This window comes from Nothobranchius furzeri, chromosome 12 (assembly GCF_043380555.1).
Source record: "Nothobranchius furzeri strain GRZ-AD chromosome 12, NfurGRZ-RIMD1, whole genome shotgun sequence".
Taxonomy (NCBI): domain Eukaryota; kingdom Metazoa; phylum Chordata; class Actinopteri; order Cyprinodontiformes; family Nothobranchiidae; genus Nothobranchius; species Nothobranchius furzeri.
Window position 1 is genome coordinate 47,506,515 of NC_091752.1, and position 24,803 is coordinate 47,531,317.

General features: G+C 44.6%; 1 protein-coding gene across 3 annotated transcripts; it reads right to left on the reverse strand.

The window, feature by feature from the left end:
• Positions 1 to 22: 22 nt before the first annotated feature.
• entpd6 (ectonucleoside triphosphate diphosphohydrolase 6) lies at positions 23 to 23,727 on the reverse strand. Of its 3 annotated transcripts, none has more exons than XM_054735126.2 (14): positions 23,510 to 23,727; positions 22,551 to 22,830; positions 16,919 to 16,995; positions 15,608 to 15,751; positions 14,885 to 14,960; positions 1,973 to 2,008; positions 1,757 to 1,845; positions 1,488 to 1,567; positions 1,309 to 1,379; positions 944 to 1,042; positions 720 to 860; positions 557 to 613; positions 359 to 471; positions 23 to 286 (listed from the first exon to the last, which is right to left on the reverse strand). In XM_054735126.2, the coding sequence occupies exons 2-14, from the start codon at positions 22,807 to 22,809 to the stop codon at positions 203 to 205; spliced, it is 1,326 nt and encodes a 441-aa protein (XP_054591101.1). In that variant the 5' UTR covers positions 22,810 to 22,830; positions 23,510 to 23,727; the 3' UTR covers positions 23 to 202. The 3 variants fall into 3 exon arrangements, with proteins under 3 accessions (XP_054591101.1, XP_054591099.1, XP_054591100.1); XM_054735124.2 differs by having other exon boundaries at positions 944 to 1,045; XM_054735125.2 differs by lacking the exon at positions 23,510 to 23,727 and adding an exon at positions 22,916 to 23,048 and having other exon boundaries at positions 944 to 1,045.
• Positions 23,728 to 24,803: the final 1,076 nt, after the last annotated feature.

Below are 24,803 nucleotides of genomic sequence, written 5' to 3' on the forward strand. Positions count from 1 at the left end.
CCAAACAGAACCGGAAGCTGGACCCTGACACCTAACAAATACATATTTATAGATGGGGTCAAAGGTCATACGGTGGAGTTCATATGATATTGGTCACAGAGCACAAAACCAATTCCTCCAGACCTTATCCAGACCCTGTCTTCTGATCTGGACACACCAAGATCTTGTGCAGAACTTAAGAATAATCTGCAGAAGCCGTGACTCAGGGTCTCTTCAGGGTCTCCATGTAATGAAACGTGGCTCCTAGAGCCCAGCTGGTCTCCACCTGGTTGATGGTCCTCGCCAGCTGTGACAGACAGATCAGGATCAGAACAGAGTCATCAAGCCAGTGATGGATCAGAACCTGGTCCAGACTCACCTTGAGCTGTTTGTGTGGGGGGAGGCCAAGCTCCTGGAGCAGAACTGAGATGTAGACTAGGTCCAGGCAGAGGAAGGGGCTCTGCAGGGGGCCCCGGATCACACGGCTGCACACTGCAGAAAACAAGAACCAGCAAACATGGGCCTCCATGATCAGGTGCACAGGTGCAGGTCTGACGTGGAACAGGTTCTGACTCACCTGTTTGAGCAGCCTGAACATAGTCGGACACTCTGATGGTTCCTCCTCTCTTCTCATCTGGACACAGAAACAGATGAGTTGGTTCCTTCAGAACATCGCCTCAGAGCAACCCCACTAGCGTTCTGAGAGCCAGCTGTGTGCAGCAGCACCACTGTGACCTTACCGATGACCCCGAGGTCGACAGCGCGGTCGTAGTAGTAGGAGAAAGCATAAAAGTCCACGTCAGCTGCCTCAGACGCCTTCATCACCTTCCTGAACAAAACCTTCTCCACTATGGACCGGCACGCTTCGTAGGCCGGTCCACCTGACACACAAACACAAGGTTCCTCAGGCTCCAGCTGCATGATGGGTAATCTGTGGGCCATCCAGCCAATCAGGTCCCTGTACCTGCCTCCTGTCCTTTCACCGTGTAGATGATGTCAGCGTGCTCCCAAGTTCCGGAAAACTCTGCTGGGAGACATGTGCTGAGCAGCTCTGTGCTGCTGCCTACTGAAAACACACACACACGCACCCACATACACATACCACACACACACACACACACACACACACACACGCACGCACACACACACACACACACACAGAAACACTCAGGAAGAGCCCTCCAGCAGTTAAATCTCAGCAACAGCTGGCAGCAGCCGCATTAATCTTCTGAGTTATTAAAAGATTAGATAATGACTTATTTATCTGAATCCCGGAGGGATGAAAGTCCAGCTGAGGAGCCAGAACCACAAGTTGGGTCAGGTACGTACCGGGGACAGCCGGAGAGCTGGGACCTCCTAGGATGGCGAGTCGAGCAGACATGAGACCGAGACCCAGGTAGCTGCAGGAGGGTCGGTGGGTCATTGATGCCCATGGTGATCAGCACAGAACACACACCAATTAGTCTGAATGCTTCTCAGTCACAACAGGACTGTGTGTGTGTGTATACCTGTGAGTGTAGACGGTGTGTGTGTTACTGAACATCTGGAAGGACCGGATGGAGTCCACAGGTGAGTCCTGGATGGTTTTCTGTTCCAGAACAAGCAGGAGAACATAAGGTGATGGCATGAGGGGGGTTCTGGTTCTGGTACCAGGTCTGCCCTCCTCAGTCCCTCTTCTCTCTACCAGCTTGCCTGGGTTTAGGCCACGCCCCTTTGGTGTTTTTGGACTCAGTCGCCACCCATTTCTGATCCATGCATGCAGACAGCTCCTCCTTACCTCATCTCGTGGACTGAAGGTGATCTGTGTCGACCCCCCTCCCAAATCCAGCATGCCCACCGTGGTGGAGCCGTGGCTATGGAGACCGCCTGGAATGAGAGGGAACATGAAGCGCTGCAGTAAGTGACTGGTTCTGATCCAGGACCACCTGGTGTGGAACCAGAACCATGGTTCTGACCAATTTCCAGCTGTCTGATCTGGGGTTCTGGTTCTTACCTGTGAGGAAGTTGATGGTGATCCAAGCAGAAATACCTGGGGGGAAAGAGAGGAACCTTTTCAGAACCAGAACCTGAGCAGTCCGTCTGTGGTTCTGTTTAGTAATCTGCTGTAAGTTCAGTTTGACCCGCTTGGGTTCTGTCGGTTCTGTTTGACCAATACAAACACGAAGCCCGTCTGAATTTAATCCAATCCTTTTAAAGTAGTTCATACAAGCAATTACGTCCCAGTGGGATAATGTTCCTTTTAATCTTTTGGGGGGGGGGGGGGGGGGGGTCCTGATTATCCGACCCGTTTCCTCCTCTGTGGGTCGAATCGGCTCATTAGAAATGCCTCTAATGATCTCTGCTGGGGCCATTAATGGCCCCAACCATTCCTGGTCAGTCTTCGCCTCTGTGCTTATCCCTGGCTCCCATTACCCTCTGCCCGCCTGGATGGAGAGACTTATTGTGTCTGTTTACCTCCAGCTCTAAAAGCCAGAGGATCTGCACTCACAGGTTTTGTCTTCTTAGAGGCTTCTATGATACAGTTTCTCTCAAGCTCTTAATCATCCACTTCTGCGTGCCTACGGGGTCAAAGGTCACAGCTAAAAGGCTCTAATGCATGCAGCTGAAAGCAGACACTAATGTCGTCTTTGAGGTGACCTGAAAAAGGAAATCCTGCGTTTGTCTCATGCAGCTGCAAACAGCTGCTTCCTTCCTTCAGGAAGAAGAATCTCTTAATTCTTTAAAAACAAACATTCTTCATCAAAGGGACACAACCATAAACAAGCTGTGATATCCTCCATCTTCAAGTATCATCTCATGTGAGGTGACCTCATGAGTGTGTGTCTCCATCCTGACCACTAGATGGCAGTAAGTGTTACAGACTGAACCTGTAACCTGAAGAATGTCTGAAGGCCTGAATGTTCTCAGAGAGCAGAGCTACTGGGTCTGTTTCGCTGGAGCTCACCTGAACAACCATCACAACCACCAGGCCAGGGGCCTCCTTTGTAAAACTCTACTCACATACAGTTAAAAATCACACCTGTCCTAGAAATGTCCCATCTCCGACACACCCACCACCACAAATGGACAACGCAAACCACGTTATGAATATTGTGCACATAAATAACCCTGCTTATCAGCTGTATGTCACAGGTAACCATGACAACCAAGACAGAAATCCAGGGTCTGGGGCATGACGTAGGCACGGAAAAAATGTTTTTTTTTTTTGCCTTCGAGTGTCACTGCGCTGCTGCAGCGGTAGGCCGTGGGGCCATTCGTGGTCATCCTTGATGCTAACTATGGAGCGCAGGAATCGCAGACATGCTCCAGATCTAAGGGGAGAGTTCTATGGCCAAAAGTTCAAAAACTGTTTAATGTCTCAATCTTGTTAGTTTTTCTCCAGTCAGAGATGTAGTCACCGTGAACAGTCTGTGAGCCTGCGTGGTTGACGTGTCTCTGGTGAGCTAACGCTGGCATTTGTAACTAGACACCGGCTGCCAAAAAGCTCCAGAGTTGTCCAAAGAAGTAAAGCCAGAACAGTGGATGGCACATGCAGAATTTCTTATTCTTTCAGACAGATCCTCTGCACGTAACACCAGTGGGAACGTGTTGCCTGCCCCCCCCCCCCCGCCTTTTTAACACGAATAAGCTCCAGGCTGATGGGGAGATTCCACCTGCTGGAGTCACAAAGCTGCTCCCAACTTGCTCGGCCTCCCGCACACATCCGCCCCTCCCTCCAACACCAACGACACTGGCCAGGCTCTGCGTGAATACTGTAGAAATTCAGTGTAGCTACACTTATCCATCTATGAAAAGATAAAGCAATTTCAGTTTTTTAAGCAATTTTGCCATGAATCATGTAACAGAATGAAATGACTGTTTTCCACCAAAAGTCATTTTCCCCCTCTCCTCTGACACAGAACTAGTCTGCATGAGATATTGCCTCAAGGTCATGCATTTGCTATAAACTGCTTTCTTTCCAGCTCAAGAGAAGATTGAAGAAAGGACTCTCCTTTTAATAAATCAAAGAACTCTTTTTTAATAAAGCTAATCAAACTAAGTGTTAGTCAATAACAAGATGTGACCAATCTGTGAAATCAAAATATTAATGACGTTATTATAATTCTATAGAGTATAATAAGTAATATGACTTTAAATGTTCCCACTAGGACTGATCACACGTAGCGTTAAAAGACATGACACATTGCTTTACTGATCCAATCAGAATCTGCCAGACCTGACGGAGGCGTGGTTTTGGTGGTGCTTGGTAAATCTGTCATCTTTTCATTCGACCATAAACCAAAACATCCGAAGTATAAAACTATGCCCACGTCATCTTTAACGCCAGTTCAAAGCGTTCTAGAGAAGTTGTCGGAGTGGCCAATCCGTAACTTTCCTCTTCAGCCAAAAGAACCAATGACAAGCTGGATAAAATCTGTTGCTGTTCCAACTGCTGCAACGGTTCCTTTCAGAATAAAAGCTGAACCATCACGATCCAGGTTTGGGTCTCGCTAGATGCCAACAAAACTGTTGTGACCCGGGAGTACCTCAAGACTGCTGATCGGCTGCCGCGGCTGTTTCTACAAGCTTCGGCTCCATTAGGTCAAGCTGGACCTTTACACCTCCTGAGCTAGACGGGGACTACCGTAAGGGTACGTAGACTGACAAATGGCGTCGAATGTGTTTATGAATCTCCTAACTAAAGCTTACAGCGAAGACATCACCTCCTGGAAATTTCAGGTGAGCGTTTCGATCATAGTTTGGACCATCACGTCGACAGGCAGGGTTAAACGAACTGTCATGGATGATTTTTTAAGTTGCGCAGCTATTCAGTATTTCAGTGCAGCAATAAAGAGTCTAAAGAGCTAAAGACTAAAACAAAAGGCATACCACAGTTTCCACATGTGAATCCAGAGTGTAGTCGCTAAGTCCAGAGGCCTGACCTACTGCCTTGGCTATACAGGTGCTGGCCAGTAAATTAGAATATCATCAAAAGGTTGAAAATATTTCAGTAATTCCATTCAAAACGTGAAACTTGTACATTATATTCATGCAATGCACACAGACCAATGTATTTCCGATGTTTATTACGTTTAATTTTGATATTTATAGGTGACAACCAATGAAAACATCAAATCTGGTATCTCAGAAAATTAGAATATTCTAAAGGCCAATGAAAAAATGTTTGTTTCTCTAATGTTGGCCAACTGAAAAGAATGAACATGAAAAGAATGTGCATGTATAGCACTCAATACTTAGTCGGGGCTCCTTTTGCCTCAATAACTGCAGTAATGCGGCGTGGCATGGACTCGATCAGTCTGTGGCACTGCTCAGGTGTTATGGGAGCCCAGGTTGCTCTGATAGTCGTCTTCAGCTCCTCTGCATTGTTGGGTCTAGCGTATTGCATCCTCCGCTTCACAATACCCCATAGATTTTCTATGGGGTTAAGGTCAGGCGAGTTTGCTGGCCAATCAAGGACAGGGATACCATGGTCCTTGAACCAGGTGCTGGTGGTTTTGGCACTGTGTGCAGGTGCCAAGTCCTGTTGAAAGGTGAAGTCTGCATCCCCATAAAGTTGGTCAGCAGCAGGAAGCATGAAGTGCTCTAAAACTTCCTGGTAGACGGCTGCATTGACCCTGGACCTCAGGAAACAGAGTGGGCCAACACCGGCAGATGACATGGCACCCCACACCATCACTGACGGTGGAAACTTTACACTGGACCTCATGCAACGTGGATTCTGTGCTTCTCCGCTCTTCCTCCAGACTCTGGGTCCTTGATTTCCAAAGGAAATGCAGAACTTGCTTTCATCAGAAAACATAACTTTGGACCACTCAGCATCAGTCCAGTCCTTTTTGTCCTTGGCCCAGGCGAGACGCTTCTTGCGCTGTTTCTTGTTCAAGAGTGGCTTGACACACGGAATGCGACACCTGAATCCCATGTCTTTCATGAGTCTCCTCGTGGTGGTTCTTGAAGCGCTGACTCCAGCTGCAGTCCACTCTTTGTGGATCTCCCCCACATTTTTGAATGGGTTTGTCGTCACAATTCTCTGCAGGGTGCGGTTATCCCTAGAGCTTGTACACTTTTTTCTACCACATTTTTTCCGTCCCTTCGCCTGTCTGTTAATGTGCTTGGACACAGAGCTCTGCGAACAGCCAGCTTCTTTAGCAATCACCTTTTGTGTCTTGCCCTCCTTGTGCAAGGTGTCAATGATTGTCTTTTGGACAGCTGTTAAGTCAGAAGTCTTCCCCATGATTGTGGTGCCTTCAAAACAAGACTGAGGGACCTTTTAAAGGCCTTTGCAGGTGTTTTGAGTAAATCAGCTGATTAGAGTGGCAGCAGGTGTCTTCTATATTCAGCCTTTTCAGAATATTCTAATTTTTTGAGATACCAAATTTGGAGTTTTCATTAGTTGTCACTTATGAATATCAAATTTAAATGTAATGAACATTGGAAATACATTGGTCTGTGTGCATTGCATGAATATAATGTACAAGTTTCACGTTTTGAATGGAATTACTGAAATATTTTCAACCTTTTGATGATATTCTAATTTACTGGCCAGCACCTGTAAATAGCATCCTGCGGGTTGTAACAACTCCATGTATTTCTCCCAACCAAAAACATGATTTGCTCCGGCTGTTTCTGTCCTTAACTATTAACTATATTGGGCTTTAATTCCTTCAGTTTGGCCCGATACTGCGCCAACGTCTGCTTTGATCCCTCTGATCCTTCAGCTGCCATCCATGAGAAAAAAAAACTACCGATCTGTCTAGCTCCTTCTATGGACTCTCACGTTGACAATGAGAAATGTATGGAACCCTGAAGGTGACCAAAACTTGTTGGCATTTTTATACATTTATGTACAGCTAACGAAAATACAAACAACAATGGAACTCTGTTTGTTTTGCTTGTTGCAAGCAGAGACGCTCCACCCTAACCATACCGTTCCAGAAATTTCTGGATCTACAACAGAAGGGAGCCAAAAAAGTCCTGTGATTCAAATCAAATCAAATCAACTTTATTTATAATGCGCTTTCACATGGCCAAAATGGACAAACAAAGCCCTGTACACCAATAAAAAGCACCACAATAGGACATACATATAACCATTTAAAATACAATGAGCAATCCATTAGAAATACAATAAGAAATCCATGTAAAATACTATAAGAAATCCGTTTAAAATACAATAAGAAACCCATTTAAAATACAATACAAAATCCTGAGTGCAAGTTCGCAATCCATATCCGGCCTACTTCCCCCAACTTCAATGTCCAAACGCCAGCGAGAACAGATGTGTTTTTAGTCTGCTTTTAAAGGTTTCCAATTATTTGGCCTGCTTTACATCAGCTGGCAGCTCATTCCAGTGACTTGGTCCAAGTACTGAAAAGGCACGACTCCCACGAGACTTCAGGCTGTACCTAGGCCCAGTTAGTAGTCTCTGGTCAGCTGACCTAAGGGAACGCACCGGGACATGTTGGTGGATGATTTCAGCAAGATATTTAGGTGCCCCTGAGTTTAACAAACAGGATGACCTTAAACCTAATGTGATAAAAGACAGGGAGCCAATGCAAGGCACGTAGGACTGGTGTAATATGTTCAGACCGCCTGGTAGATGTTAACAACCGAGCAGCCGAGTTCTGAACCACCTGGAGGCGTGCTATTGGAGCTCGCCTAAGCCCCACATATAGCGAGTTGCAATAATCCAGCCTGCAGGTAACAAAGGCATGGATTAGTTTCCAAATGACTATGTGACAGAAAAGGCTTAATTTTCGCTATGCGGCGTAGATGAAAAAAGCAAGATCTCACGATTCTGTTCACTTGAGCATCAAATCTGAGCTCTGCGTCCAGTTTTACCCCTAAGTTAGTGACCACCGCCTTCTGATGCGGTGCCAGAGTGGAAAAATCAAGCCCTTGAGCACCTCCTAGGGTCTGTGATTGGCGGGGTATGGGTAGGTTGTCTGGACCGGTTTTACAATCGGAACAGAAAAATTAGCGACCTGATCCTTCCCATTCCATGTCAGTTTGGGAAAAGGCCTATAAGTTGTCTGAGGCTTTTTGTCTCTGGTAGGGTCACCCACGGCAAATAGGTCCAAGGTGAGGGATCAGACAAAGAGCAGCCCAAAGACCCCTATGAAGAACAAGATAAATGGAAACAGTGTTCCCTCACCTGGACGCGGGTCACCGGGGCCCTCCTCTGGAACCAGGCCTAGAATTGGCCTGGCGGAGCCTAGTCGGGCATAGCCCGAAGAGGAGGCGTGGGTCCCCCTTACCATGAGCTGACCACTCGTGGGAGGGGCCAAAGGGGTCAGGAGTTTTGTTTGTTGGGTGGTAGTCGAAGGCAGGGACCTTGGCGGTCTGATCCTCAGCTATAAAACTAGCTCTTGGTAAATGGAATGTCACTTCTCTGATGGGGAAAGAGCCAGAGCTGGTGTTTGAGAGGTTCCGGCTAGATATAGTTGGACTCACCTCAACGCATGGCTCTGGCTCTGGAACCAGTTTCCTTGAAAGGGGTTGTACTTTCTCCCACTATGGAGTTGCTCCCACTGAGAGGTACTGAGCAGCAGTGTTGCCAACTCAGCGACTTTGTCACTGTTCCTAACGGTTTTTTGACCCCCCTCAACGACTTTTCTTCCAAAATGCACCTAGCGACATTTCTCAGGACCTGTTGCTACTTTCTGTAGAACTTTCTTGAAGATATTCCCTACAGGTTAGCAACAAAGAAACCATTTGCACTCTGAACCGTTCTTCCGGGAGTAAGAAAAGAGAACGATAATCTGCACATGTGCACGAGGACTGACAAATCATAAACCATTATGGGCCGGGCCGATTCGCCGAAGGCAAAGGTACAGTTGCAGAGCTGGAGACCGCCGATTTACATCTGCTGCTGCTGCAGGCTCACGCTTCTACTAGAGATGGTGCAGGCGTCAACCTGCCATCTCTGGTTCTGCAGCCGTCAGACACTTTGGCTTTTCCTGCATTTGGCAAATACAGTCAACGGGAGTTTCAACTACCGTCCCGTTTACACACGCAGCTCTGTGGCTCATGTGAATTTCCTTCAGTGACACAGGGATGGTTATACCATGAGCACCCGCTCCCTTTTGCTCGGTGCATCGTTATTATCACGATGGAGAGAATACACAACAGAGAAATTGAGAAACTATGACGTGTAACCCCCCCCCCCCCCCCCCCACACACACACACACACACAGCTTTTTAGGAAAATGTCTGTGAGAATGAGGAGAGCAGGTCTGAGTTATATCCTACAACAGAACTGTTTGTATCACCACACCATATCTGTCTTAATGTCACTTTATTGATAGTTTTGGAATTGATTGTACATATCAAAGCAATTTGGGCCATTTTAATCATAATAATTAATAACTTTAACACATAACAGTTTTTATTTTCCTCCCTTTTAGTCTATATATATTTATTTTTAGTCTACATATATATATATATATATATATATATATATATATATATATATATATATATATGTTTATGTATTTACTTCCGGTTCCGGTTGAGTGAACGCTGGCGCGTCTCGCTGCCGCTGCTCGCTGGCAAACAAACTTTTTGTATTTTTTTTTCTTCTTTTTCACCCTGGTCACATCCCTGTGTCGGTGAAAACTCATTTTCACCTACCTGCTCAGCTTGCGTTCTGGTTGCACATCACCACCTCCCTGCTCCACTCCATAATGTGGTCCAGCAGGATTTCTGTGTGCCTCGCACTGGCCTGGATGATCCTGTCGCTCATTCTTCTGTCCGTGGATGGCCTTCTCCAGTACTCGGCGGCGGAGCTCTTCAACCTCCGCTTTCGCTACTCCGGATCTCCACCACCAGCTCTGTGCCTCTTCCCCGACATCACCTTCCAGCCTCGCCGTCGGTATATCCATCGGGGGTCCCGGCGGAACCTCCATCTCGACGGCTCCAAAGGAATATCCTCCTTCTGGTCCACGACTAGCCGGCGGCTACCCAGGAATACCTGCCGAGCTGCCGACTCCAGCGTGTTAGCCCGGCTGGCTAGTCGGACTAATGCTCCTGTCGCCAGGGACTTCCGCACTGCTAATTTTGGTCTTCTCAACATTCGCTCCCTCTCTGGTAAAGGACATCTCCTCCAAGATACCATCAGTGACCATAAGCTAGACTTTCTTTGTCTGAACGAAACATGGCAACAACCCAGCGATTTCTCACAACTCAATGACTGTACTCCTCCCGGATTTGTTTACCTCTCCAAACCCCGTGGGTCGGGCCGCGGCGGTGGTCTCGCGATACTGTATCGCGAGACTTGGAAGGTCCTTCCCGTAAACCTTCCTCCTCTCACCACTCTGGAATGCCTCGCCTGTCAACTCTCCGGCCCGACCCCCACAATAATTGTCACTGTTTATCGTCCCCCCAAGTTCAGCCCTGAGTTTTTAAATGAACTCTCTGCTCTTTTATCCCATCTGTCCGCCCTTTCCCCAAATGTAATTTTACTTGGTGATTTTAATATTCATATGGACAATATGGCCCTCCCCCTCAGCAAAGACTTCTCCTCATCTTTGGACAGCCTCAGTTTTCATCAATATGCCAATTTTCCCACTCACATTAAAGGTCACACCCTGGATTTAATCTGCTGCTCCGGCCTGACCCCCTCCAACTGTACAGCTGACCCGCTCCCTTTCACGGACCACTTCCTCATCTCCTTTTCTGTTCCCCTCCGTCTCTCCATCATCAAGTCACCACGTATCATTTCTTTTCGTAATATTAAGGACATTGATCTAGCCTCCCTGTCCTCCAGTTTTGCCACCTTGACCCCTAATTTGTCCTCTACTCCCGATGATCTTGTCATTCAGTACAATAACGGTCTGGTTTCTATCCTTAATTCATTTGCTCCCATCAAATCCCGCTCTGTATATTTTACTCGGTCTGCTCCATGGTTCACCCCTGCCCTTCGCTCCTTGAAAGCTACCAACCGGAGGCTTGAAAGACTCTACAAGAAAACCGGTCTCACCATCCATAAAGACATATTCTGCTCAGATTTCTCTCTACAAGGACTCCATCTCCCATGCCAAATCTCAGTATTACTCCGGTCTCATCTCGTCCAACTCCAGCAACACTAAAACATTATTTTCCATCATGAACAGCATTTTTCAGCCTCCCGACTCCTTACCCATCCATCTTTACTCTTCAGAAACCTGTAACTCTCTCCTTCAGTTTTTTAATGAGAAGGTCAATAGAATCCATCTCTCTTTACCTCATTCCTCCCCTCCCTCTCCTGATTTATTTGAACCCACCATTCCGTTCTCCTCCTTTGAACTTCCCCATCCCTCAGAAATATTAGATTACATCACCAAATCCAAACCTTCCACCTGTCAACTGGACCCTATTCCAACTGTTTTAGTTAAATCCTGCCTTTCTTCTCTGCTCCCTTTTATAACAGCCATTATTCATTCCTCACTATCCTCTGGTACGGTCCCATCCCTATTCAAATCCGCTTCAGTCAGCCCTATTCTAAAAAAACCTGGTTTAGATCCCAATGATTTCAATAACCTCCGTCCCATTTCCCATCTTCCCTTCATTTCCAAAGTCCTTGAGAAAACTGTTGCATCTCAGCTCCATTCACATCTCACCCGCAATAACCTTTATGAACAGTTTCAGTCTGGCTTCCGTCCCCACCACAGCACAGAAACAGCTCTCATCAAGATCACTAACGACCTACTCATTGCTGCTGATTCTGGTTTAATCTCTATTCTTATTCTCCTCGATCTGAGTGCGGCCTTTGACACCATTTCTCATCCCATCCTCCTTAATAGACTCTATTCCTTAGGCATCACTCACACCCCCCTCCGCTGGTTTCAATCTTACCTTACTGGCCGCACTCAGTTCATCCAGTTAAAATCCTTTACCTCAGAACCCTCCCCAGTCAAGTCAGGTGTGCCCCAGGGCTCTGTCCTGGGGCCCCTCCTCTTCATAGTATATCTCCTCCCTATCGGCAAAATCTTCCGCAAATTCAATATCCAGTTTCACTGCTTTGCAGATGACACCCAGCTCTACATTTCCAGTAAGCCCAACTCAACTCTCCCACCATCCTCCCTTACACTCTGCCTCTCTGAAATCAAATCATGGTTCACCTCTAATTTCCTCAAACTCAACGGCAATAAAACTGAACTTCTTCTAGTTGGCACTAACTCCACCCTCTCAACATCTGACAGCTTTTCTTTAACTATTGACAGTGCCACAGTCTCCCCCTCACCTCATGTCAAGAGTCTGGGTGTCATTCTCGACAGCTCCCTTTCTTTTCAGGCTCACATTAATAACTTAATTCGGTCAGCATACTTCCATCTACGTTCCATAAACCGTCTTCGTCCCTCACTGACCCCTCACACTGCCGCCATTCTCGTCCACAGCCTCGTCACCTCCCGTCTCGACTATTGCAATTCACTTCTTTATGGTCTCCCCAACAAACTCCTTCATAAACTGCAACTGGTCCAGAATTCAGCAGCCCGTATTATCACCAGAACCCCTTCCTTTCACCACATCACGCCGGTTCTCCAGCAGCTCCACTGGCTCCCAGTTAAATTCAGGCCCATCTTCAAAATTCTCCTCCATACCTTCAAAGCAATCCACAACCTCTCTCCTCCATATATCTCAGACCTTATAAGTATTCACACCCCGTCCCGTTCACTCAGATCTTCTTCTTCCATCCATCTTGCGGTTCCTTCTGCCCGTCTCGCTACCATGGGGAGCAGAGCTTTCAGCCGCTCTGCTCCTCGACTCTGGAACTCACTTCCCCCAGACATCAGGAACATCGACAGTTTTACCCTTTTCCAATCAAAACTCAAAACACATATGTTTAAATCTGCCTACAACCTCTGATTTTATTGAAATGTTTCTCTCTGTTTTTTCTTCTTTGGGTTTTATTATTGTTTTATTGTATTTTATTACGTGTTTTGTGTAAAGTGACCTTGGGTGTCCTGAAAGGCGCTTTGAAATAAAATGTATTATTATTATTATTATTATTATTATTTAGCAGACGCTTTGTCCAAAGCGACTTACAAGTGATAATCGGCATGTTGCCCTTGAGGCTACAATATCAACAACTTGACATCAACCATGGAGAGGAGGGAACAAAGGAGTGGACGGTAGAGGGGGGTGGGGGGGGATATATATTTGTTCTCCTCTTTGTAATCCAGAGAAAAAAAAATCTGACCAGGCCAGCAGAGGTTTCAGAAGCATTATTGTCTTCCGTAATGCTAACGCAGAAAACCCAGAGCTATGGATTGCTTACAGTAGCTTTTGGACGGGACTTCCCAGTATGAAGCTCAGACAAAACTTTCATACTTTTTGCCAGATTTCCTTACAAATCCAGACGCGGAAATCCAATTTTCTTTTTTAGCTAAGCTTTTAATACTTTTAACACATGACCTGCAGTCACTCATAAATGTGCACTTAGTAATAGGTGCATTAAAAAAATCAAGTTAGCTTGCCCATTTGGCAAGACCACCTCTCCAAGCAGGTGTAATTTGCAAGACCATCTCTCCTGCTGAAGCAGGTTTTTTCTTTATGGAATAGAGATAGCAGTTTGAGACCCTGTATAGATTATAGGGGCCATAACATTAGAACCCAGTTTGTCTGTAATGGTGGTTCTGGCCAGGATATGAGAACCTTTCAGAACTCACTGCTGGTTAGATGCTCGTAACTCGTACCGTTTGTGCAGAGTCTTGAAGTGTCACTCCTAATTACCTTTCTTTGGTATGCAGATCAAACATACTGGCTTTTCATTTGAATAAACAAAAAAAAAACATTCTCTCACTCCGAATGAAAATGATATGTTTTCGTTTTTTCGCTGCCACCATGTTACCGCTCTCTTCACTCACTCCTAATAAATCACCTACGACACTTAAATTAGACACGCCCCAGTGCACGGACCGTGATGGACAACAAAAATGTGATAGACTAGCTGATGAGTTCAAGGGCATCATGTAAAGTTGTTTTTTTATATTGGATTATATTGGTTATATTTTTATATTAAAACATTATTACCACTGTAGGATCTATCATTATATGTTGTCCATTTTGACCTTAGTTGTGAATATCGTGACGTTTGGCTCATGAAAAAAATACTATTCGTCCCATTTTTGTTCTTCATAAACTGTCAGGAGAAACCGCACGACACGACAAAGGTAAAATAACGCCAATCAACACTAACTCACTCGGCTCTACCCCCCCCCCACACACACACACACACACACGTTGTGGGAGCAACCGACTGACCGATAGCTCCACAATCCGACAGAGGAGAGGTTATATTGAAGTTCATCAGGGACATCAACACAATTAACATGACCAAAACTGAAAAACTCTACACGCAACATTTAATCTGTTACTTATTAAAATCCCCTATTGATGTTTATTTTACGAATGAAATATTTGATGAAATGTGCGTGAACAAGCCGTGGTAGATCAGTTATATATATATCCTGATGATTTGTCAGACAGGGTGTGTGGGTGTATAAGAGTTTTTTGTTGACCAACCAAAAACACGCAAAGCGCCGCGGCTGCATATGGAGACGCATTAATGCTTGTGATTATTATATGTGTTTATCTTTGGGTCAAAAATTTCACATGTTTTGTTGAGTTCGTTTTTCTTAGTCATAAATAAAGTTATTAATAATTTGGATCTTAGTTGATATTTTTATCTGCTGGTCAAACAAGTGGAACGGCCCATCTCAGCCTCCTGGCAGCCTATTCCTGAAGCTGCATCTGTGATCTACCTAAAACCATCCTGAGATCGAATGGTCGATCGCGATCGACTGGTTGGGCACACCTGGGCTAGACCAACCTGCAGAACTAAATCATTTTGCTTTGGCTCCTATCTGTCTAGATTTCTAGGCTAACACGCTCCATCAGTGATACTGAATGAATCACTGGACAATACCTTCATCTGTTCCGTCCATGATGGAGACGCTGTCATCTCTGGACAAGAATGGAGACTTGTGGAACAGCGTCCTCACCTGGACAACATCCACATCAAATTCAACACAAACAAAAAAATAAAAATTAAAATAAAAAATAAAAATGCAAACAACAACAAAAACAACCAGGTACAATTTTAGGACCGATGGTCCTCTGATCGCTGTTAGAGCGGTGTGTGTGTGTGTGTGTGTGTGTGTGTGGTTCTCCAGTCACTGTTAAGAGCGGTATTGGGGGTGGGGGTCCTCCGATCGCTGTTAAGAGTGGTTTTGGGGGTGGGGGATGTACTCCAATCGCTGTTAGAGCGGTATTGGGGGTGGGGGTCTTCCGATCGCTGTTAGAGCGATATTGGAGGTGGGGGATGTACTCCAATCGCTGTTAGAGCGGTATTGGGGGTGGGGGTCCTCCGAGGGTCCTTCGACCACTGTTAAGAGTGGTATTGGGGGTGGGGGGTGTACTCCAATCGCTGTTGGAGCGCTATTGGGAGTTGGGGTCCTCCGATCGCTATTAGAGCGGTGTGAGGGATGGGCGTCCTCTGATCGCTGTTACAGTGGTTTGGGGTGGAGGGTGTCCTCCAATCGCTGTTAGAGCTGTAGTGGGGGTGGAGGGGTGCTTTCCGATCACTGTTAAAGCTGTATTTATTAGAACAAAAAGGAAAGCTGCAGGTGGACAGGTGTGTGTGTCTCACTCTGTCCAGCAGCTGGTCGGCCTTCTGTCCAGGCAGCAGCCTCAGGCCAGCCGTGGCTTTCAGAATGACAGGAGTTTTTATCCACATGGAGGGTGGAACACTTGACTTAGCCATATCCAGGAGCTCCACGAGTCCTGCAGAACACTGGAGACAAACAAACATGTAGAGACAACATGTCTCTGTTTCTGTGGACCTTTGAAACTATTGCTGTGATTTTTTTCAGTTTCTTCCCGTAAATGTTGGTTCTGAAGGCCCAGAAATGCCAACAAAAGCATCAGGCCGGGGACACACCGGCCGCGGAAGCGCCGCGAAGCGCCGAGAAGCGAATCGCTCACGAAATTCGGCCGCTGCTCGCCGCTCCTCAGTTCAGATCAGACGCGCCCCAGTCGAGGCGCGCCTCGGCTCAGCTGTAGTTTTTCTTTTAAAACACTTGGTGTCCTCAATTTCCTCTCTGCCTTTTCTCAGCTATTTTCCTCTACGTGTGTGCGCGCGCGCGTGTGTGTGTGTGTGTGTCTGTGTGTGTGTGTGAACCTATGGTATGAGTTGTTTCTGCCAGTTGAATCTCTTGGAACCCGCTCCAATTCTGCAGCTGTATCCTAGCAGTTTCTTCCGAAATGGGTACGTAAATAAACATGTTTTTCGAGGGTCGTACAGCTCCTTGTGTTTCTCAACTTCCATAATTAATTTAAAGTCATCCATCTTAACTGCTTGCCTCAGACTTTCTGCCTCTCTGTCATGTTTGCTCCGTGAAAAGACACCCAAAACCACACCCCCCTTCACGTGGTCACACACGCACACAAGTTCGATGTGTGTGTGTGTGTTCGTGTGGTTTTTCTGCAGTGTCTGATTACGAACACATTTGACTATTGCGGAATTTTATTTTGAAATGCTTTATTTTGTTAACTTTACCGGCCTGCCTCTTATGTCTAGGTTTGACTTCCTGCCAGAATTGACGCAATTCACCCGCGGCTCGCGAAAAAAATAGAGCCGACGCCGAAATGATCGCTGCACGGCGCGGGCTGGGGCGCCGGCGCGAGGCGATTCGCGGCGCTTCGGCGGCCCATGTGGTCTATAGAATAGCTCAACAAGGGCGCCGAATGAAGGCGGCCCCATTTTCGCGGCGCTTCGCGGCGCTTCCGCGGCCGGTGTGTCCCCGGCGTCAGGATGAAAATTGTATATCAGATTACATCCAGGACATCATAAGATGCCCTGTTTCTTGACAGCCTCTTCAAAGGGTGTCTCTCCAAATTTCAGTTTAAAAGCTCCTTTTTATAACAATAAAAATAGTAGTTGTTGCACGCCACTCATTACCTTTTGTGGGTCGTCAGCATATGCCGACAGTCCAGGTTTGATGGCTCTGAATGTCTCGTGGTCCAGTTTAGGAGGTTCTGTGGGAAAAAAGTCTCAGTATGATAAAGGTGATCAATATCATCACAAAAGGTGTGGAACACTAATTTAATCACTTTGTTTACAGTGGTGTCTAGAAAAAAATTAAATGTCTTGTAAGTCATGGGTGGGGGGCAGAAGCTTCAGTTTCAGCATGGAGAATTCCGCTGGAGGAGAAAGTATCTTCCTGATATCTGGACATCTCTCCTCTGGTTGGCTAACAGCAACATGACTCTACCACTGTTTGCTCTGCAAGGTTGATGATTTATCTCCACAAATAACACAAGCCTGGAGGAGTTCTGCTGTGTGGTGGAGTTGCTAATGCTAACAGTTAGCTTCTACTAGCTTAGACATTCTCTGCTGTTTGCTGGACGCTAAACCAACAACAGCCTTCCCTATCTTGAGTCAAGATGGATGAGTCCATGAATTAAGAAACACTCTGAGGTTGCATGTAGACTGACCAACATCTGAATTGATCCAGGTCGATCATATTGAAATAAGCTGGGAGGCTTTATCCTAGTTCATATGTGCATTAGAAAACCGGCCTCTCAAATAAAGTATTGTATATATAAGAATAGCGAGGACATTAAAGGAAACGTGACAGCACAATTAAAATACACAGATTATATTTTGATTATAAAGAAAGCTAAAGGGTGAGCAGTTCCAGTGCAGAGCATGCAGTATAAGACGAGTATGCGGCTCGTCCCTAGTCCTCTGTGTCTAAAATTTGCCTAAAATGTGTTATTTTGTAATTATGTTGTTTATTTGTTTACTGAGAACCTTCACAGACTTTATTTGTTTACATTTTTCCCGTTTAGTCTTTAAAATACCAATATTTGCCATAACTCCTTATGTTTTGTCTGTTTGATGTCATCATTTTAACAATATTAGATCAGATGAAACTCAGTACTCAAGTAGCCTTCTAATCAGATACTTTTTTTTACCCTTACTTGATGTCTGTGAAGGTTCTCAGTCATCCAGGTCATTGTAGTCTAATGAGCTTTGAAAGAAAAGCGTCTGGACTTCTTTGAGTTGCTTGAAGCAACTCAAAGAAGTCCAGACGCTTTTCTTTCAAAGCTCATTAGACTACCCTTACTTGAGTAATAAACCCTATATCAGGAAAATATTGTCCTCGGTTTGTGTCCTTCCAGTGAGCTTTGCAGATATGGGAAAATGTCATCAGGCAGTAATCATTGTTAAATTCATAATTATTCTCGGAGACAGACCAACTCTTATCTGCCCCTGGGAGCCCCGTAACGCATAGCGTCATTTCAACATGGGGGTGTCCGCGACACGGTTTATATGCGGGTAGTGGCGCTGCGGCTGCCATGTGCAGCAGTACTGGGATCAGACTTAATAGGGCGTGTATGGGGAGCATGAGTGGGTGTTCGGCGTGCATTTTTGTAAGTCTTTGGTTTTATGTGTATGTGTGAGCATGAGGGAGGGAGTGTGTGACTGTGTTTGTGTATGACTGTACATGTCAGGTGGGGCCTTTGACTCCTCCCTTCTCCTGGGACTTCTTTTGATGATATAGATCTTCGTCTCCCCTCTCCCTGCCACACCTGGTGTGGAGTGCGGTGCTTTGGTCTGCCTGGGTCGTGGCTCCCGGGTCAGAGAGTTTAAGATTTTTGGCGTCTGCCTGACCAATCCCGGTGGCTGCCTGGTGGGGTCTGGGTCCCTGGGCTCTGCTGTAAAACATTCAAACTATAGTGATCCTGTTTATCTTTATTATAGTCGGTTTATTATTCTGCTTCCGTACGTTTTTGGCATTCAACTACTTCCACAATTCTTCAACTATTTACACAATTTTGGTATCAAAACGTTCAGCTCGTTCAGCTTATGCCGGCAATGACTTTTGGTATTAAAATATTTTATACTTTTTGAGATATTCAGCTTTTTCAGCGATTTTTGGTCCTATTGAAATGAATGGGAATCAAGTTTCACCAAACTCACAAGACTTTCAGCTATTACTGGTTAAAAAAAATCTTTTTGATATCTATTACAGTTTTTCTAAAATCACAGGTAGAAGTTGAGGTACGGCTTGAGATTTTCAGAAAAAAATCACAAAAATTATAATGGGCAGAGATAGGAGCAATGACCCTCCTTTGCTCCATTTCTGGCAATGTCCTGAGAAAACCGTAAGTCACATTGAAATAAGACGCATGCTGGCTTGCAGATAACGGATACCTTCGTTTTGAGCTATAAATAATGAATGTCCTCCAAACATTGTGGTCGTACGGTTCATTTCTTTGAGAATATTTAAATTTAAAAAAATGTCTCTCACCACTCTAAACTGAAAATTCCACACTCTAACTTTTGACCTTCACATTTTCTGGAAACAAATTATACCTCAAAAAGTAGGAATTTTTGTCAGCTTTTCAGAATGGGTTTCATTTTGTCCTTAAGTGTTACGGTTCTTTCTCTACACTTCACAAAGATGACCATCAAAGCCTTCTGCTGCTCACACATTTTGAATTTTTCAAATCGGTGCAGTACTTTTCGAATGGTGATGAGAAGTTTGACAGGTCCAATTTCACTTCTGAAGGACAGATTTAAAGGCTTCTCTCATTAACTGGAGTACAGCTGCAGGCCTCCTACAGCCTAGGGAAAAGGCGGGAAAACAGTGCTGCTCTCTGATTGGTTGAGAGTGTTCAACCATTTTCTGTCCAAGCAGGCTAGAGCACCCACACATATGATACATCAAATCGACCAGCTTGGTCTCAGGAATCTTGTATTCAATTTGAATTGCGTTATCGGTTACCATGGTAACACAAGTGCATAAGAATATCCCCAAACAAGTCTCACTGAAATGAATGTGAAAAGCCTAATATTGAGCCTATAACATACTGCTGTTTCTTATCTTTCTGAGCTCTATACACTTAAAACTAGCAGCATAACTGACATTTTAACATTAGTCAGAAGGCAGGAACCTCCCCCTTCTCCTTCGCTGCTCTCTCATTGGCTGAGAGTTTTCAATTGTCTTCTACCTAAAAGGAAATATGCACCCACTCATATGATACATCAATTCAACCTGCTTGGTCCCAGGAGTCTTGTATTAACTTGATATTGTGTTCTGCGTTACCATGGCAATGTGCTTAGCAACAACATTTAACAACATTTTAGACACAACTGTATCAACATACTTTAATATAGAAATGTTATTCAAAGTTTAAAAGAGTCATGTGACATTGTACATGGCTTTATTAAAGCAGACTTCTGTCATCTGTTACCATGGCAACACAAGGAACTACAAATCACTTTAAGCGCTAAAGTGCCTCGTGATTTTTATCGTGAGAGGTGCTATAGAAATGATATTTTCTTCTTCTTCTTAACCAAGTCTCACAGGAATGAATATAAAAAGCTGAATATTAAGGCAATAACCTGTTTTTGATCTTTTTGAACTATCTGTACTTAAAACTAGAAACAAGTTAAATTTGATTGACCGTCAGAAGGTGGGAAAGTGCCCCGCTCCCTCCCAGCTTCCTGATTGGTTGAGAGAGGTCAATCATCTTCTGGCTAAAAGGACTTACACACCCACACATGTGATACATCAAATTGATCGGCTTAGCCAAAGGAATCCATCCAACCACATATAAATCCATACATCTTCTATCCATCCATCCATCCATCCATTCATCATCAAACCATCTAACATCCATCCAACAATCCATCCGTCATTTCATTCATCAAGCCATTCATCCATCCCAAATTAAGTCTGAACACATGTTAGTCTATCAGTTTCAGATATCAGCAAATGTTTCTAAATTCACAGTTCAGCCATTGTAAAAATGTACCCATTAAACTATTCTCATTCAAATGCCAGCTGTTTAACATTTCAAATTTCGAGCTTTTAATCAATGTTCAAAGATTAAAGTTTTCTGCTGTTTAGCATTTTTTGTCCATTCTTCACCTATATTCTGTGCTTTATTACACTTGTTGGTGATTTTTTATTCTAAATCTTTAAATACATTAAGCTCATTTTGGCAGCTTAGCTTAGTTTCAGCTTCACTTCATCTCTTCAGGAATCATCAGTTTCTGAATTCAGCATATGCTGCTAATTTCACAGTTCAGCTAAACGTAAAAATTAAACTGTTAAACTAGTTCTACTGAAATAACAGGTGTTTAGAGAATTTAGCTGTCCAGCTTTTTAAACAATGTTCACAGATTTCAGTTTTATGCTGTTTAGGATTAGTATTCTTGATTCTTCACTTACTTTGTGTGCTTTATTTGCTTGTTCGTGCTTTTTGCTTTCACTCAGCTCATTTGCCAGTTTAGCTTAGTTTCAGCTTCACTTCAGCTATTCAACAACTTCAGCAATTAGTTAACAAATTTAGCATGAGCTGCTAAGTTCAGAGTTCAGCCAAATGTAAAGATTAAACTGTTACACTTGTCCAACTGAAATAACAGGTGTTTAGAAACTTTAGCTGTCCAGATTTTTTACAATGTTCACAGATTTCATTTTTTTGCTTTTTAGGATTATTTTTCTCCATTCTTCACTTACTTTTTGTGCTTTATTTGCTTGTTAGTGATTTTTGCTTCTACATCTTTCAACACATTCAGCTCTTTTTGACAGTTTTGCATACTTTCAGCTTCAGTTCAGCTTTTAAGCTGATTCAGCTAACAGTTTAAGCTATCCAGCATTCAAACAGCATTTCTGCAAGAAATGCAATTTATCTAGTTTAAGTTATTTAGAAGAAAGATAAGTCCAGAATGGACATTGTGTAAATATTTGGTTGCGGTATAGTTATCCCGGTGACACAATAAATACTACTTATACCATCAGCTTGCCATGTAAAACCAGTAAGCACAACAGTTAGCAGGGTCCTAGTCATCTAACATCTTCAGAAAAAGTCTAAATATTGGACATCCCTCTCAGAACCTCCTAGACTCCAGAAGGGGATCTAACAGTGTCTGTCGGGTGTGTGAAAGTGCATTAAATAAAGTGACTTGACTTCTAATGAGCTAATGCAGAAGATAGGTGTAGGAGACTATTTTCATGTTCAGCCTGCATGAAACACTCAGAGTGACCCATTAGAATCAGAAATATGAAATGGGTTTTCAGTGTTCCACACCTTTAATGAGCCAGAGACCATGGTGTGGGAAAACCCGAGTGGACTCTGCCGTGCTGTGACCCTGGACCTATTCCTCCTCGTGGGTCTAACAGGTGCTGCCATCAGCCCATTAGCCAAAGACGCCAAAACAGCACTCAGCCCAGCAGTCCGATTAGAGCCTAAATACCATAATGAAGGCATTTGGCCGAGCTCGGCAGGAAACTTCTCTAAGCCCAATAAACCAAAAAGCTCTGAATGGTTCTAATGAATCTGTCCATCTAAACCACCAGCAGTAGGACTTATGGGCTGAAAGCTGCTCACACACACACGCACGCACGCACACACACAGTAATTAACGTTTCACATCAACATCTGAGGCTTCTAATCTGACGTACACATAAAAGTGACAGGATCCATTCACTTCTGTTTATTTCTGAATGTTTGTTTTAGTCTGACATCATCAGATGTTGTTTACATTTGAAAGTGTCTGAAGATGTCCTCCATACCTTTGTTACCCAGCTGAAACCTGAAGACGTGGACGCGGGTCCCGGTGCTCCCCGCGTCAAACATGACGCCGTACTGAAAGCTGTCTCCGTCAGCAGAGCTGGACCCATCCGGTTTGGTTCTGTGTGCCCGGGGCTGAGGGTGGGGAGGGGGTCTGTGTGAGTGGGGACTGTGGGTGGAGTAGTGATGCTTCACAAACACGAGGTAGACCATCACGCAGCCCCCCAGGAGGAAGAGTCCGGCCAGCCTGCACCTCCTCATCACTGCTCATTCTGTGTGGAGCTGCAGGAGGAAAGACCTCAGAGATCAGCTACAACAGAACTTCTGATCCGGTCCAGAACGCCTGACCCGGTCCAGGATGCCTGACCTGGTTAAGAACACGTGATCAGGTCCAGAACGCCTGACCCGGTCCAGGATGCCTGACCCGGTCCAGAATTCCTGACCCAGTCCAGAACGCCTGACCTGGTTCAGAACGCCTGACCTGGTAGGAAGTTCTCCAGAAGTTCCAGAGGTCTGACTCTCCAGAACCAAAACAGAAAGTTGTGTTTTCTTCAGAACCAGAACCAGGTACAACAAAGACCTGATCCAGAATCCAGGGGGTTCCGGGTCTGTCAGACCCGTTCTGGTCTCTTCAGAAGGAACAGGTGACACATTCTGTCCCTCTCATAACTTTGGCGCGAGGACGGAGAGAACCAAAACAGAAAGTTGTGTTTTCTTCAGAACCGGAACCAGGTACAACAAAAACCTGATCTAGAATCCAGGGGGTTCCGGGTCTGTCAAACCCGTTCTGGTCTCTTCAGAAGGAACAGGTGACACATTCTGTCCCTCTCATAATTTTGGCGCGAGGACGGAGAGAACCAAACTAAAGATGACGTAATGAATGATATCTGGAGGGTTCTAGTTCAACCAGGTGAACTTTCAGACACAGCCCAGCTTCAGTTGGTCCACAAAGGTTTCCTACCTGAGCAGGTAAAGTTCCGATCGGGATGTTTCTCCGGCTGCGGCGTTCTGTCTGACCTCAGTGTTCACGTTGTCTCCAGTACTAGACCTTCGGTAGAACCGGTCGGACCGGACCAGTTTGTTTGGAGTAAAGTTTGCTGACAGCTCATTTAAAATCATAGAAGAACCTGAACGTTCTTCCGGTAAACAAACAAAAAACCGCTAATTTACCAATCCGAGCTCGCTCCGGTGTTGTCAGCGGCGCGAGCTGATGACGTCAGGGCGCACGACAATGCATTAAAAACTAGATTTATTATAGAGGGATTTGGAAAATGAACTGTTCATATCTAATCTTATCATATTGCTGACCAAGTTTTACATCCATAAATGTAAAGTGTTAAAAATAAGACCTTCCTTTTGTGTCTTGAAAAAAGAGCTTAAGCTTTATTTGAAAACAATCTCTACCTCGAACAATAACAAAGCCATTAAGACACTAAGTCTCTGCTCGAAATTTCAAATCTTTCCATAATTCATACTCTGTTGCATGTCTCGCATTGTTTCCTGTTTCGATCATCATTCTCATATGTTTCATAATTTGTATGCAGTAACCCCTGGCGTTGAATCTGTTGGTATGTTTTTGTTATGTTTATACTGTTTCCATGTAATTCATAGTGGATACTGAGTCATTTGTGTATATTGAATGTATTGTTAACGAACCAATATCCTAAATTAAAAAAACAAAACAAAAAAAAACTAGATTTATTATAGGAAGGTAATGTGGTTCCGGTAAAAGCAGCGTTCTGACCCTGGGCAGGTGTTGGTGATAGGGTCGAGCATCGGTGTTACACCGAGCCAGCACATTTGGGGTCTCAGGAGGACGTGTTTAATGCTGTTGAGTCTGTATGCCTCAAGTTAGCAGAAAAGATGAAGGGGTATGGAGGTACATTTGGTGCAATAACATTTGTATTTTTGACCCTGGGAACTTGAAGTCATCATGGAGAAAATTTCAGAAAAATCCTATTTTTATACATGTACAAAACAACAGCTACACCTATTCAAAATCTTGGTTATGAGTATACAAAATGCATTCTTTGAGTCACACATAAAAAAAATCTTACAGTTCTGCCCAGTTGATCCAAAATATCTGGTGCAAAAACATTTGTGTCGTGACTCGACGGAGCTTGAATTCACAGTGAAAAATCCAGAAAAAAATCAATCTTTCACAGGTTTAAAACAACAGCTTCACCTATTCAAAGTCTTTATTCCAAGTACACAAATTTTATTTGAGTCAGACATAAAAAAATCGTACAGTGGCA